We start from the raw sequence: 13,952 nt of genomic DNA, 5'->3' as shown, positions 1-13,952 counted from the left end.
GTAAGAGCATTTTCTTTGTCAGCCAAACCAATCCACGACGACCCGTGCCTAATAATGTCAATTCATTGCCATGGACAAAATTCATTTGGGATAGGGGTAATACCAGAGTCTTTGTTTGACCACTTCCTCTTCCTCGCATCCTCCAAAACCCAAAGGTCGATGGTCCCATCAGAAGGAAGTCGGGAATACTCTGAAACAGCTACCTTGTCTCCATAGTTCATGAGATTAGCGCGACTAGCCTGCCAGATGATTCCAGCCTCAATGGGTAATTCAATCATAGTGAAATCTTCAGTAGCCAAGTCAAAACTCATGACCACACTCGTGTTCTTAGCAACCCAACCTCCATAATACATAACACCGTTAATGGCCATGGTACACCCTTGTGTGTAAGGAAAATGAGGATAAATCTGGCCATTAGTGTTGCGCCATGAAGCCCCACGACCAAGAACCAACACTTGATGGTCGGACCTCACTACTCTCCCCTCATCTTCGCTCATCACCTCCCAAAATGTGCTAAGCACTTTGTATTCATCTTGAACAGGGTCGTGCCCAAAAGCGTTCCAAATATTTTCTTGAGTCAAAAGTTTTGATCTTAGAACGGGCAAGATCACACGCTGCCTGGTGGTGAGGTTAAAGATTCGTAAGCTTCTCCCAAGTCTGACACAGATCAAGCCCCAGAGAGCATTCACGAAGTAGCCTTCTAGTCCCGGCATGTTCAGAACTTGGTCCATTACACAAACTGACGTATCCGAATGATCATCATGAGTCGATGAAGATGAGAGGAATTTATAGTGACGCGGGGCTGCCATGTCCACAAGTGACACGAGCAGACGCTGTCGTTTTGCCGATGATGGGGATTCAAGGAAAAGTTTTGTAAAATAGCGGGAGGCTATGAGAGAATACCAGAGCTTTGAGACGTACATTAACCTCGCTACATATTTCGCCGACAGTCTCGCGAAGATCTTCATCAACAGATCTTCAGGGATACTGTCAAAGCCGGTGGGTTTCGAATAGGGCTTGACCATGGCTATAGTTCTTCTTTCGAAGTCTTCTGCCTTCGGACTTACCTTCTTCTTCTTCCTCAGCCATTTCACGGTGGCGAGAAGGAAAGAAAATCGTCGCATAGCTTTTGCTAGATCTCTGTTTCAGAGCCGCTGTGTATTTTTTTTTCCCTTGTTGTTAATTCGAAAGTGCTCCAGACCGGACCAAATTTTCGAGGGATCTTATTATTCTCTTGTGCTTTATGTCTAAAAAACCATTTCTCTCATGTGCTTTATGTCTAAAAAAACCATTTCTCTCATGTGCTTTATGTCTAAAGAAACATCTATATATACATTTTTGGATCACAATTAGCAAATAAATCATGAAGTTGAGAAGTATTTACAATGGCATGCCATTAGCATTAATTATTTAGATTTGTTTTATTTAAGTAAAGATTGTTAAATGAAATTCATTTCTCATATATTTAGCAAAAGTCTGTACAAAATCTTTCCTTATCTATTTAAGTAAAGATTTTGAAATCAAATATGTTCTCAACAATTTACCAAAAATCTCTACACAATCTTTTTAAAAATCTCGACTTAGTTAACTTCTGATTTTTATCTGCAAAAAAGAAAAAAATTAATAGTAACGAGTGATGTAAAAATCGGGAATGTTGATATTACAATTTCTTCTACTTTTTTTTTTTTCATATAATGAAAATTATTTTTAGGGATACTTTCTCAAAACCTCTAAATAAAACAAAAGGTTTCAAAAGATAGCTTCTCTTTTGGCGGGTCGACACGCAAACCCGCAACTCTCCACGGGCTTATCCGCATGAACCTGCGACCCGTAGTGGATAAAAATATTATTCAAAAAAAAAAAAAAATGATGTTTAATTTTACGGGACGGGGTTATATGGTGCAACGGGTTTAGATCGATATTAATATTAAACAATATACTATGGATGAAATCTTAGAATTTAAAATCAAAATTTAATTATAAAATCAGAAACACTAAACAAAATAAACAATATTAACAAAAAAATACAACTTAAAATTTTGCTAAATAATTTTTAGTTATAAAAAAATTGACCCGCGGTGTACCGCGGGGTAAAATCTAGTTTCTCGTATACATTTCTCATAAGTGATAAGATGGTGTCTTCCCCAACCGAATGGCCGGCCTTCTCAGTGTATTTGGAAGACTTGAAGAGTGACAAGGAAGAATTCTCAAATTTTTCTTTATCTTTAATTCCGCGTAGCGCAAATGAAAAAGCGGATAATTTGGCACAAAAAATTCGTACTGAACCGCATCATATCACTTATGTAAACAACATTCCCTAGGAATGGCTCTTTTGAGCATCTATTTTATTTAAGCTGTTGACAAAAAAAAAAAAATGTTATTTTAACTTTTATTTTCTTTTACTCGAAAAATGATTGATACCTTTTTATAGGGATGACCACGGTTACGGTTATTACGGTTACAACTAATTAACTACCGAATACGGTTATAATTTTTTTTAACCGTAACCTTAACCACTATGTATACGGTTAAAACAGTTACGGTTAAAACGGTTACGGTTAAATGCGGTTACGGTTATAACTGTTACTGTTAAATACAATTACACTTATTTGATGATTGTGATACGGTTAATATCTCAGGTGAAATCTTACGAGTTATGTAACTTTTTATATTGCTTTTAATAATATGAAAAAGTATATTATAAACCATTTCATTTCGAGCAATATAGCATTACAACATATGTATGTGTTTGAGAAAAAAATTCTAACAGATTTTTTCATATGCGATATCATTTACTTTTTTGAAAATCTTTTTTTTTTTTTTTTTTTTTTGTCATCCGAAATTAATTAGAGCTCAAAAGAGTCATTCCTGGGGAATGTTGTTTACATATGTGATATGTAGCGGTTCTGCACGAATCTTTCGTGCTAGATTATCCGCTTTTACATTAGCATTACGAGAAATTAAAGATAAAGAGAAGGATGAGAATTCTTCCTTGTCGCTCTGAAATTCCTCCAAGTACACTGAAAACGCCGGCCATTCGGTTGGAGAAGACACCATCTTCATCAGATCAGAACAGTCTGTAAGGAACTCTACCTCTTGATTATCTGCACCAATCATACACTTCATCGCCCAGAGAAGAGCCTCGAATTCTGTATGTAATGGAGATAGACTTCTACGGAGGTTGGCAGCTCCCATGGTTGGCGGCTCTCCGTTTGATGATGTACAAAACCATCCTGCACCGGAGAACTTATCACTTTCTTTCCACGATCCATCCACAAAACAACGACATCCAGAATAATTCGAATCAAGTGAAGCATCCCCCACTCGAGAACGATTTACCAATTCCACAATTCCATTAGTTTCATGATGAAGCTCGATTTGGGCTGACTGCCACAATTGTGCTTCTTTTTCCGCTAACCGTAATACCTCTAACGGATCTTTATCAATATTTTCAAAGGTTTTTTCATTCCTTGCTTTCCAAATATACCAGATAATCCATGGAAAGGCTGAAGAATCAAATTCCGAAGGTATTCTCCAAAATAAATTGTCCAAATTCGCAAAAATAGACTCCGTTGGTAAAATTCCCATTGCCGTAGGAATCTGGGAAAGTGCCCAAACCTGTCGTGCCGGGTGGCATTGAAAAAGTGTATGATTGATTGTTTCCACTGGTTCGCCACATCTGACACAGCCTGTGTCACAATCAATTCCTCTTTTCCGCAAATTTTCCGTAACTGGTACACAACCCGTTAAGATTTGCCACAAAAAGTGACGTATCTTAGGTTGACACTGCACTTGCCAAGAATGTGCTTTTAACGGTTTGATGTCTGGGCCAATCAATGATAACTCCAACTTTTCTAACCTTGTGGTATGATATCCCGATTTGACTGTATATTTTCCAGATTTTGTAAAATGCCAACCTAGTGTATCTGTATTTGAAAATCTTTATCTGAACATTCGATATTTGTATTTGCATTATACGCAGTTACAATTATATTTTTAAAGTTTTAACTATGCGGCTAATAGTGCGATTAACCGTACGGTTAGCTAACGGTTTTGATACGTTTACGGTTAATTAATAGTTACGGTTAATTAATGGTTACGGTTGGTATATTTTTTAGCCGTAACTAATCAATTTTTACGGTTAACGGTTACGGTTTTTAACCGTTTTATACAGTTACGGTCCGGTTATGGTTGAGAAACTATCCGGTTACGGTCCGAAATACGGTTACAGTTAGCTTTTTGGTCATGCCTACCTTTTTACCCTTGCCAATCTTTGATAATTGATATTTATCGACCTAACCACTTTTATTCGGGTTGCCCATATTGTGGATGTCGTATTCACACACTCAAGTATTTTTATTAAGTAGGAAAGATTACTCTTGAGGGACAAAAATGAATAAGTAAAAACTTATAAATTGCTACGAAAATTGCTATATTATTCCTTTTCTTCAGAGGAAGATCCCCCTTACATGGCCCTTCACCTTTCTATTTATACATAGAGAAACGACATTTAAAGTGAATAATTAAGTACAAATATTCCCTCTTAAATGTATCCGTTTTGATCTTTGACTTTAATGCTAAACGTTCGAATTCGAATAGATCATGATCTTCATGGGCTTCGCCTTTTGGCCCAAATGTTCTTAGGACCAACTTAACCATGACTTCATCTTCGGACTTGTGTCGAGGTGCAGTCACTTCGGACCCTCTTTACGTTGACAACCACTCCGACTGTTCCTTTGGCTCACGGATCCGACGGGCTTTATCCTTTATGGGTCTTCATCTTGTCTACATGGCAATCTTTGGTTGGTCCCGGACTTCTGGTGCGGGATCCGACACCAACAATTAGCCCCCCAAGTTCTTCGAAGTGTCATTCCAATTCGGAGGACTTTAAATGCTCAAATGACCAAAGATTGCGCTCGAGAATCTTTCTGATTTCCCGCCGAAAATCTCATTACTCCTTTAATTTCGGCACTAGCCATTTTTACCCGAGTGACATCTGTCATCATTATGACCGTATATTAATTAATTACTATTAAAACGGAAAAAAAAAAACCTTCCCACTTCCCACACAACTTCCGAGGCGGTTTCATCATTAGCTTGTGTGAGGTAACTTCTTTTCACCATTACTTTCTTCTTTTACTTTTGTGCTTTAATCAAAACTTCTCTCTACTTTTCTTCACCGAACCTCTCTTCGCTGGATCTTGAATTTTTCATTTTTCTCCGATGACTTCTGATTCTGAGAGACCTGAATCTCCGTCTTACGATGAGAGGCGTTCTAGTAATGATGAATGCACTCGTCCTAACGATATTGCCGGTCCTCATTACAAATCCACCTGTACTCTTCAGTCCCTTGAGCGATTAAAGGGGCTTTGTCAAATTCTTCCTGGAATCATAGCGGAGGCACAAATAGCCGATCCTACGGAATCCCCAGAGAACCACCGTGACGGCTACTTTTGTGTTTACGAAATCTACTTCAAGGGCTGCGGATTGACCTTCCCCCTTCCCGAAGCCCTAGTTCGATTCTTGGCGGCTCTCGAGATTGCTTTACCTCAATTAACCCCCAATCTCCTCTGAACCATCCTCGAGATTATAACCGTTGCGGCGGAAGCGGACTACATTATCGGGGTCCCTGAACTGAACGAACTTCTAAGTGTGAGAAGTTCGTCAAAGAAAACAGGATACTTCTCGGTATACCCAAATGCAAATAGAAACGTCATCTCGCACCTCCCGAACAAAGATGAAAACTGGCACCATTCTTGGTTCTTGATTAAGAAAACTCCTGCTTCGATTGGGAATCTTTCCGATGTACTCCCATCGAAGTGGTCTACGAAGCCTGGTAGAGACTAGGTCGTATATTCCTTTCCTGTTCATTATTATTTTTTTACTGACCAAATTCGTTGTTTCACTTCGCAGCTCTCATCGCTTCAACTCTCCCGACTGAAGAATTTGTCAAGTTCTTCAAAACAATCCTCGAAGGGGAAACCCTTTGGAATTCTTTCACCCTTCATCGGTTTGTCGAGGCCAACCGAAAACTCAGGATGAGTCCTCCCAATCTACTTCATCGTCTTCCGCCTCCTCCCTCAACTCAGGGAATGTCAGCTCGGGCCCTTACTGCCCAGCGTAAGAAACTCTCCAAGCCGATAGCAGAGGCTTGTGATGAAAACAAGGCGTTCCTTGCGGCCGCCATTGACAAAAAAGATTACTGGTTGATGATAACAGCTCCGAGGGAGCCAGATCCGTTGCTGCTTATAGATTAACACCTCGTCGCGAACGTCATGACGAACGTTCTCCTCGGAGGGAGCGATCTCCTCGTCGTGATTCTCCTCGTCCTCCCCGAGACGATTTCAGCAATGAACCACTTAAGAATTTGGTTCGTAGGAAGAGGGACAAGTCATCCCGTAGTGACTCGTCTCCGCGAAGGGAGAAATCAAAGGCGCGGACTGACCGTTCACCTCGATCATCCCCTCCCACTGAACCAATGGGTCCTCCCCGACCTGTTGACATGTCTTCTTCTTCCCAGCCCGACAGCGAAAAGACCGCTCGGAATGCATCTCCTAAAAAGGGAGATTCTGAATCTCGAGATGCTTCCTCGAGGTTAAAGCCTGTTCTTGTCCCTCAAGTCAAATCGCTTTCAGGTTTGGTGATTTACACATATTCAAACGTTTTTGTCTCTATTAAGATTCCAATTTTTACAACTCTTCCTTCTTCGCAGCTATGGAGAAAGAAGGCAGCGTCTTCCGATGCTTCAAGACCCGATCGGGTTCGATCTTGCCAGACTTCGACAAGTGGCGCCCTGCGATTCGTGAACGCTACTTGCTTCACGCGCATCACTCATCTCGGGTTAGTTCCATTTTTGTTTTTTTTTTTATTGCATTGCCATTCTGCGAACTGACTCGCCATCCCGGGTTTATGTATAATGCCAGGCTCACGGCGAGTTTAACGACATGATTGAACATTACGAAGGGTTGGTCATCGGACGGGAGAAGGAGATTGACATGTGGAAGAAGAAATTTTCTGCTCTTGAGGCTGAACTCAGTTCTTCTGCCGGCTCCAAGCACGATCTGGAGGACAAGGTCGACAGTTTAACATCCGAGCTTGCGCAGATAAAGGGGGAGCTGCAAGACCAGTACGACCAGAATTTCAAACTTCAGGAGGAGCTTTCTGGTGTTCAGGGTAGGCTCCAAGAATCCGAATCAACCGCTGATTCCATGAACAACCAACTTATTGAGCTTAACGCGAAGTACAAGGCGATCGCCAAATTACGTGATTCCGAGTTGGCAAGGTCGGCGTCGAAGGCCAGGAAGGAGGTTAAGGGATGCGGCATGGAATTGATCCAAGGGGCCATCCGCTTCATGCAGACCGAGAAGGCTAGGTCAGACTTGGAATCAGACATCAAGGAGCATGAGAGCAACCTGATTCTGTTGGATCAAATCCATGAAACAGATTTCTCCGAGGAGCAAGAAAGGACCGAACTGTCGACTAATCTTTCTGAAAAGCGGAGTTGCTTGGCAGCTCTTCCCACTTCGACCTTCAACCCGCATGACTTCGAGGAATTCTTTACTGAATCACCTCCTATAAGTGAATCGGGTTTAGACTGGGCAGGTAACGCTTGACTCCTGACGCTTACCACCCTTTTCTTACCTTACGTTTTTTTTTTTAAATTAACTGGAACCGTCCTTCCCAGTTAATATCTGTCGTTTTTGATTAAAAACTTTTTGTTTCATCTTATTCATTCATCTTTATGCTAGGTTGCCGACAAACACCGTCGCTTGTGTGAAGAGAGGCAGCGGCTGGGCCTCAAAAGGCAAACACTCGAGGCTCGCATCGCTCGGGTGGAGAGGAAGATACGGGCTTTGGAAAGTGATCCCTTTCAATGGGAATGGCGGAACTTTGACTCTGTCGCTGAGATCCCGAAGATGCTTCGGATGTATCTCCGCGCTAAAGGAGTCCCGGGTCCCGTGAATGACCCGGTCTATACCGTTCCATCTGACAGCGAAGAAGAAGACGGGGAGGAGGCCAGCACCTGTCGGAAACGCGTTCGGGATCATCCCGAAGTGGATGCCAAGAACAAGGCGTCCACTTCGAAGACTAAACCGGCGATGAAGGAGCCTGTTCCTGAGCCTCTTCCATAAATGTCCTCTAACTTCTTCACTTATTTTGAACTCGTAATGGGCTTCGGCCCCTTTTTATTTATGGAAACATTTGCAATTTTCCTTACTTTCCAAATATTCTCGGAGATGCGTCTTTTAATGCAGGACCTGTTCGAGGGCATAAATCTCTCCGCGAATCACTCCATTCCTAGGATAGAATCCGCAGCTTGCTAGGGATATGACGTTCCTATAAATTATAGTCTCAATTTCCCTTTACTCCTCACCATTCTTTTCATTTTAGTAGGTATGGAGTTCAATCTTCGCTGTTCAGAATCTATGCCCGACTTCTCTAGAATCGGAATGATAAACGAAGATGTTCCAAATGAGCCAAGCAGGCAGCCTCCTCCACTTCGCGGCTTCTTAAGATCTCAGATCCGAACCCCATGTGCTTTGATCAGGGATCTCCCTATCAGAGACCAAGGAACAGCGACGGCGTTCATAGAGGCACTCGCGCTTCAACACCGGAAGCTTATGTTGGAAAAGAGGAGACTCCGGAAGAGGATTAACCGGATGCAACGTAGGCTTACTACAGTGTCAAGAGATCTTCACATCCTAGAATCTCACCCCGGAGAGTGGATTGAGCTTGGAATCTCTGACTTTGCTCGAATTCCGGACTGCATGATGCCAATCCTCGATCTTGCTGGTCAAGGAGTTGAAGTGTTCTGCTCGTCAACAAGATTTTCATAGTCCGAAGTGTACGATGAGGGACATTCCGTCTTTTGAATAAACGCTCTATTTCCAATCTCTTGTATGTTCGCATAGCCGAACCTTTATTTGCTTCACTTGTTCGCACAGTCGAACCTTTTTCCTTTAATAAAGAAATAAAACAAATTTTTATTAATAGCTGAACTCGTTTCCGAGCTGCTTACGTACCCATTTCGGGATCAAGCCACACCGTAGTTCATGTACATAAACAATGCATGTAGCTTTAAACATAAAACTTCTTTAGGTTGATCACATTCCAAGGTCGCTTGACTGGATTGTCTTCTAAGTCTTTCAACCTATAAACAACGTTCCGAATCACTTCGGTAATAATGTAAGGTCCTTCCCAATTAATACCGAGTTTACCGGCACCTTCTTCTTTTTTGTTGTCAAAGACGCGCCTTAATACATAATTTCCCACGAAGAACGGCCTACTTTTAACCTTAGAATTGTAATACCGGGCTGCTGCCTGCTGGTAATTCTGGATCCGAATCAAAGCTTGATCACGCCTTTCATTTATGGTATCTAGTGAATCATTAAGCATTGCTGAATTTTCTTCCTCATTTAACGGTGCTTCTGTTCGGCGAAGTCTGGGCACATTGAGTTCAGCTGGTACTACCGCCTCCATGCCATAAACCAAAGAGAATGGAGTTTCTCCTGTAGGTCGCCTAGGGGTTGTGCGATAGGCCCACAGGACGGGTTGGAGTTCTTCATACCATCCTCCCTTTAGATGATTTAAGCGTTTCTTGAGATTGCTCAATATCGTCTTGTTCGCGGCTTTAGCTTGACCGTTTCCTTGCGGATATCGTGGAGTAGAATAACTAACTTTGATTCCCCAGTCCGCACAAAAGGCATCAAACTTGTGTGAAATGAATTGTGGTCCATTATCAGTGACTATTTCGTACGGAACACCATGTCGACATATAATGTTTTTCCAAATAAAGGTCTTCACCGCCGAATCCTTGATACCAACATACGCCTCAGCTTCAATCCATTTCGAAAAGTAGTCCGTAAGGACTAAAAGGTATTGTACACCTCGAGTTGACTTGTGCAATGGTCCAATGATGTCCATTGACCACCTCATAAACGGGTATGGGGCGGAAATGGAGGAGAATAATTCCGATGGTTGATGGATCAATGGTGCATGGAGTTGGCAGCGCTTGCATCGTTGGGCGAACTTAACACAATCTGTGATCATAGTGGGCCAATAATATCCCATTCTTTTAACTTTAAAAGCCATAGCCCTTCCTGATGAATGACTCCCACATAATCCTTCGTGCACTTCGCTCATAACAATTTCGACTTCGGGCCCAAAAATGCATAATAGGTAAGGGTCACTGACACCTCGTCTATACAATGTGTCTTTTGATAGACAAAATTTTGCGCTAACGATTCTCATTTTTCTGGTCTGCCATTTATTCTTTGGGAGCTCGCCTGTCATAATGTAGTGCTTTATTGGCTCCCTCCAGTCAGCCCCCCAATCTTTAGCCGGAATTTGGTCGACCTTGTGAAATACTCATGGCTCCGGTTTGGGATGTTCGTTTGGTTCAAGAACATTCTCCTCGATTAACGGCTCGGTTTCTAATATCGTTTCTGGAATCACATCTTCTGCTAAGAGAACGGGTTCCTTGTCAGATGTGTTGGATCCCCTTGACTTCCTCCGTTTGTTGGGTGGAGGTTCGATCTCTGGTTCGCCACGGTCACGTGCCGCTGCTCGAGACCTTGTAACGACGAGGGTTTCCTTGTTGTCTTGAATGCTTCGCTCCGAAATGCATTCCACTGGAATAACTCTTTTCAACTCAGGATCTGATGTTGACGCTAATGCGGCAAGTGCGTCCGCAGTTGTATTCTCCCCCCTGAGGTATGCGGATTAATTCGAATTTCGAGAAATTTTTAGATAGATCCTTCACCACTTCGAGGTACGCTTCCATTCTTGAATCCTTGGCTTCATAGTCTCTATTAAACTGGTTAACTACTAATTGTGAATCGCAATAAGCCAATATTTCCTTAGCACCAACTCCTTGTGCCAATCGAAGTCCGGCAATCAGGGCTTCGTATTCTGCCTCGTTGTTGGAGGCATTGAATAACAATCGGAATGACTGTTCTAGAATTTCTGATGTTGGAGACTCCAACTTGATTCCCACTCCGGATCCTTGTTTTGTTGAAGACCCATCTACGTGTAATTTCCAAGTTTGGTTCTCCGGTTGTTCTATCGTTCCAGGTATTGGTAGTTCGGTCAGGAAGTCTGCTAAGACCTGAGCCTTCATACTGATCCGGCTTTTGAACTCTATGTCGTACTCGCTTAATTCCACCGCCCATTTCGCCAAACGTCCGGACTGACTTGGACTATGAAGTATTGTTCGGAGTGGCTGGTTGGTTAATACTTCAATCGGATGGGATTGAAAATACGGGCGCAGCTTCCGAGCCGAGGTCACCACCGCGAGTGCGAGTTTTTCCATCATTGTATATCTGGTTTCTGGATCCGTCATTGACTTACTTACATAGTAAATCGGCTTCTGTTCCCCGCGGTCTTCCCGAACCAAGACTCCACTAATCGCATGGTTTGAAACTGATATATATAAATAAAGCTTTTCATCCACTTCTGGCTTAGACAATATGGGTGGAGTGGTTAAGTATGCCTTAAGCTGCCCAAAAGCTTCTTCACACTTCTCATCCCAAAGGAATCCTTTGTTTCCTCTTAGGATTTGGTAGAAAGGTAACGACTTATCCGTTGATCTTGAGATAAAACGATTCAAAGCCGCGATCCGCCCAGTCAACCGTTGTACTTCCTTGAAGTTTCTTAGAAAAGCGTTAATTTGATTTGGATTGGCTTCAATTCCTCTTCCTGTCACAATATAGCCAAGAAATTCTCCGGATGGGACTCCGAATGTGCACTTTGCCGGGTTCAGCTTCATTTGATATTTATTGAGAATATCAAAACATTCCTCTAAATGTTTGACATGATCCTCTTTCTTTAACGATTTAACCAACATATCATCTATGTAGACTTCCATTGTCTTCCCGAGGTGATTGTGGAACATTTTGTTAACCAACCGTTGGTAAGTTGCTCCTGCATTTTTCAAACCAAAAGGCATTACCTTGTAACAATAGATACCTCTATCTGTGATAAATGACGTCTTTTCTTGATCTTCGGGGTTCATCATTATTTGATTATAACCCGAGAAGGCGTCTATGAATGTTAATAGCTCGTTCCCAGCGGTGGACTCTACAAGTCGATCTAAATGTGGGAGCGGGAAACTATCTTTGGGACATGCTTTATTTAGGTCTGTGAAATCGATGCAAACCCTATCTTTCCCATTCTTCTTTTTGACAACGACAGTGTTTGCTACCCATTCCGGGTATTGCACTTCTCTTATGGACCCTATCTTCAAAAGTTTATCCACTTCGTCATTTACTATTTTGGCTCGCTCCACTCCGAGCTTTCTTCTTTTCTGTTTCACCGGCTTGAAGCTCGGGTCCACGTTTAGCTCGTGACAAATTATATTTGGATCTATACCAGGCATGTCTGCAGCTGACCACGCAAACGATGTTTTGTTTCTCCTCAAAAGTTCGACCAAAGCTTCTTTTATTTGGCCAGTCAAAGTTGCTCCAATTCGGACTTTCCGATCTGGTTTGTCTTCTTCCAATACCACTTCGACTACTACATCCTCTTTTTCCTGCCCACTAGGAAATTTTTGCCTTAGTCCTTCTTTTGCGGGCTTTGTTAATTGCTATTGGATCTTCAAACGGTGGCTAGCTAGGTAACACGTCCGTGAAGCTTCTTGATCTCCCCGAATTGTTTCCACCCCACTTGATGTTGGAAATTTGATACATTGATGGTATATAGAGGGGACTGCTTTCATTCGATAAATCCAGGGAGTCCCGAGGATGATGTTGTAAGCTGCGGGCTTATCGAAGACAACGAAGTCCACGATCTTCGATACCTTTTTGGCAAGGACCGGTAGCTTGATTGTTCTGAGAGACATGGCTGACTCGCTTGTGAACGCAACTAATGGAGATGGAGGTCCTACTATCAGGCCCGGCTCACTCATCGGTAAGACCCGGTGCCATACAAAAAAAAATCCTATCTTTAATAAAAAATTTATATATATATATATATTTACAAAAAGTTATATTTCATAAATTATTTTGTATTTTATAGCTATTTGGACATGTTATTTTTGTTTATTAATTTTGGGCCTCAATATTACCTTTTAAAATAAAATTTTGGGACCTTTACATATGGATATTTTATAAAATTTCAGCATAATTAAATAATTAAATAATAGAAAACTATGAATTTGGACCTTAAATTTGTTGGACCCGGTGCAAATGCACCACTTGCACATGCCAATAACCGGCCCTGCCTACTATGTCTACTCGGCTGATTCCCATTCTTTCTAAAGTACTTAAAAAGATCAAGTCGACCGAACTGCCTGTATCGATAAGGATCCTTGATACTTCGAAGTTAGCAACATCAAGGGTAATGACTAGAGCATCATCATGCGGTCTCTCGAGATGCCGCGTTTCTTCTTCGTTAAATGATATTGAGGCACCTTGAAAATCAACTTCTTCGCTCAAGCTTGCTTTGAGTAAGACATTTCGTCTATGTTTTTTGATGGAACTTATCGAATCTCGACAAAATTTGGAGCCTCCTAGAATCACATTGATCTTACCCTTCGAACTCCTTGGTTCTTCCTCGTTGGATAACCTTGGTCTTTTGGAATCTTGATCTTTGGAGTTTTCCTTTGCTTCGTGGTATTCCTTCACAAAATCTTTTATATCGAATTTGGAAAGATCTCCACTCGCCCAAAGCTCCGCAAGGTGCCTTTTAAGGACACTACAATCCTTGGTTAAATGTCCGGTTACTTTATGAATATCGCAATATAAACTTTCATCGCGGACCCAAGTGTTTGACCTTCCTTTTCCTTGGAATTGTTTTCTGACAGTACTGTTGAAGGGTTGCGACCCAAATTTTCTTGGTCCTTTGCTCTCCCTAGGCTCGAACTTCTTGGTAGGGACGGTGATTGCTGGCTTTTCTTGCTTATTTCTTTTGGCAAAATTTTCTTTCTCGTCCTCTACTTCCATCCAATTGTTTGC

General features: G+C 41.9%; 1 protein-coding gene across 1 annotated transcript; it reads right to left on the bottom strand.

The window, feature by feature from the left end:
• Positions 1-25: 25 nt before the first annotated feature.
• LOC9304536 (putative F-box protein At3g52320) lies at positions 26-1,199 on the bottom strand. Its single transcript, XM_002868418.2, has one exon. It carries the CDS (start codon positions 1,122-1,124, stop codon positions 63-65), a length of 1,062 nt encoding a protein of 353 aa, XP_002868464.1. The 5' UTR covers positions 1,125-1,199; the 3' UTR covers positions 26-62.
• Between the last annotated feature and the right edge of the window lie 12,753 nt (positions 1,200-13,952).

The sequence above is a fragment of the Arabidopsis lyrata genome (assembly GCF_000004255.2).
Source record: "Arabidopsis lyrata subsp. lyrata unplaced genomic scaffold ARALYscaffold_7, whole genome shotgun sequence".
Lineage (NCBI taxonomy): Eukaryota > Viridiplantae > Streptophyta > Magnoliopsida > Brassicales > Brassicaceae > Arabidopsis > Arabidopsis lyrata.
The sequence above is the reverse complement of the archived record's forward strand: the minus strand, read 5'-3'. Positions and strand labels throughout refer to the sequence as shown.

What these genes read in the sequence shown, in the direction of transcription:
- LOC9304536 (XM_002868418.2), bottom strand. Translation starts at nt 1,124, where the DNA reads ATGCGACGATTTTCTTTCCTTCTCGCCACCGTGAAATGGCTGAGGAAG.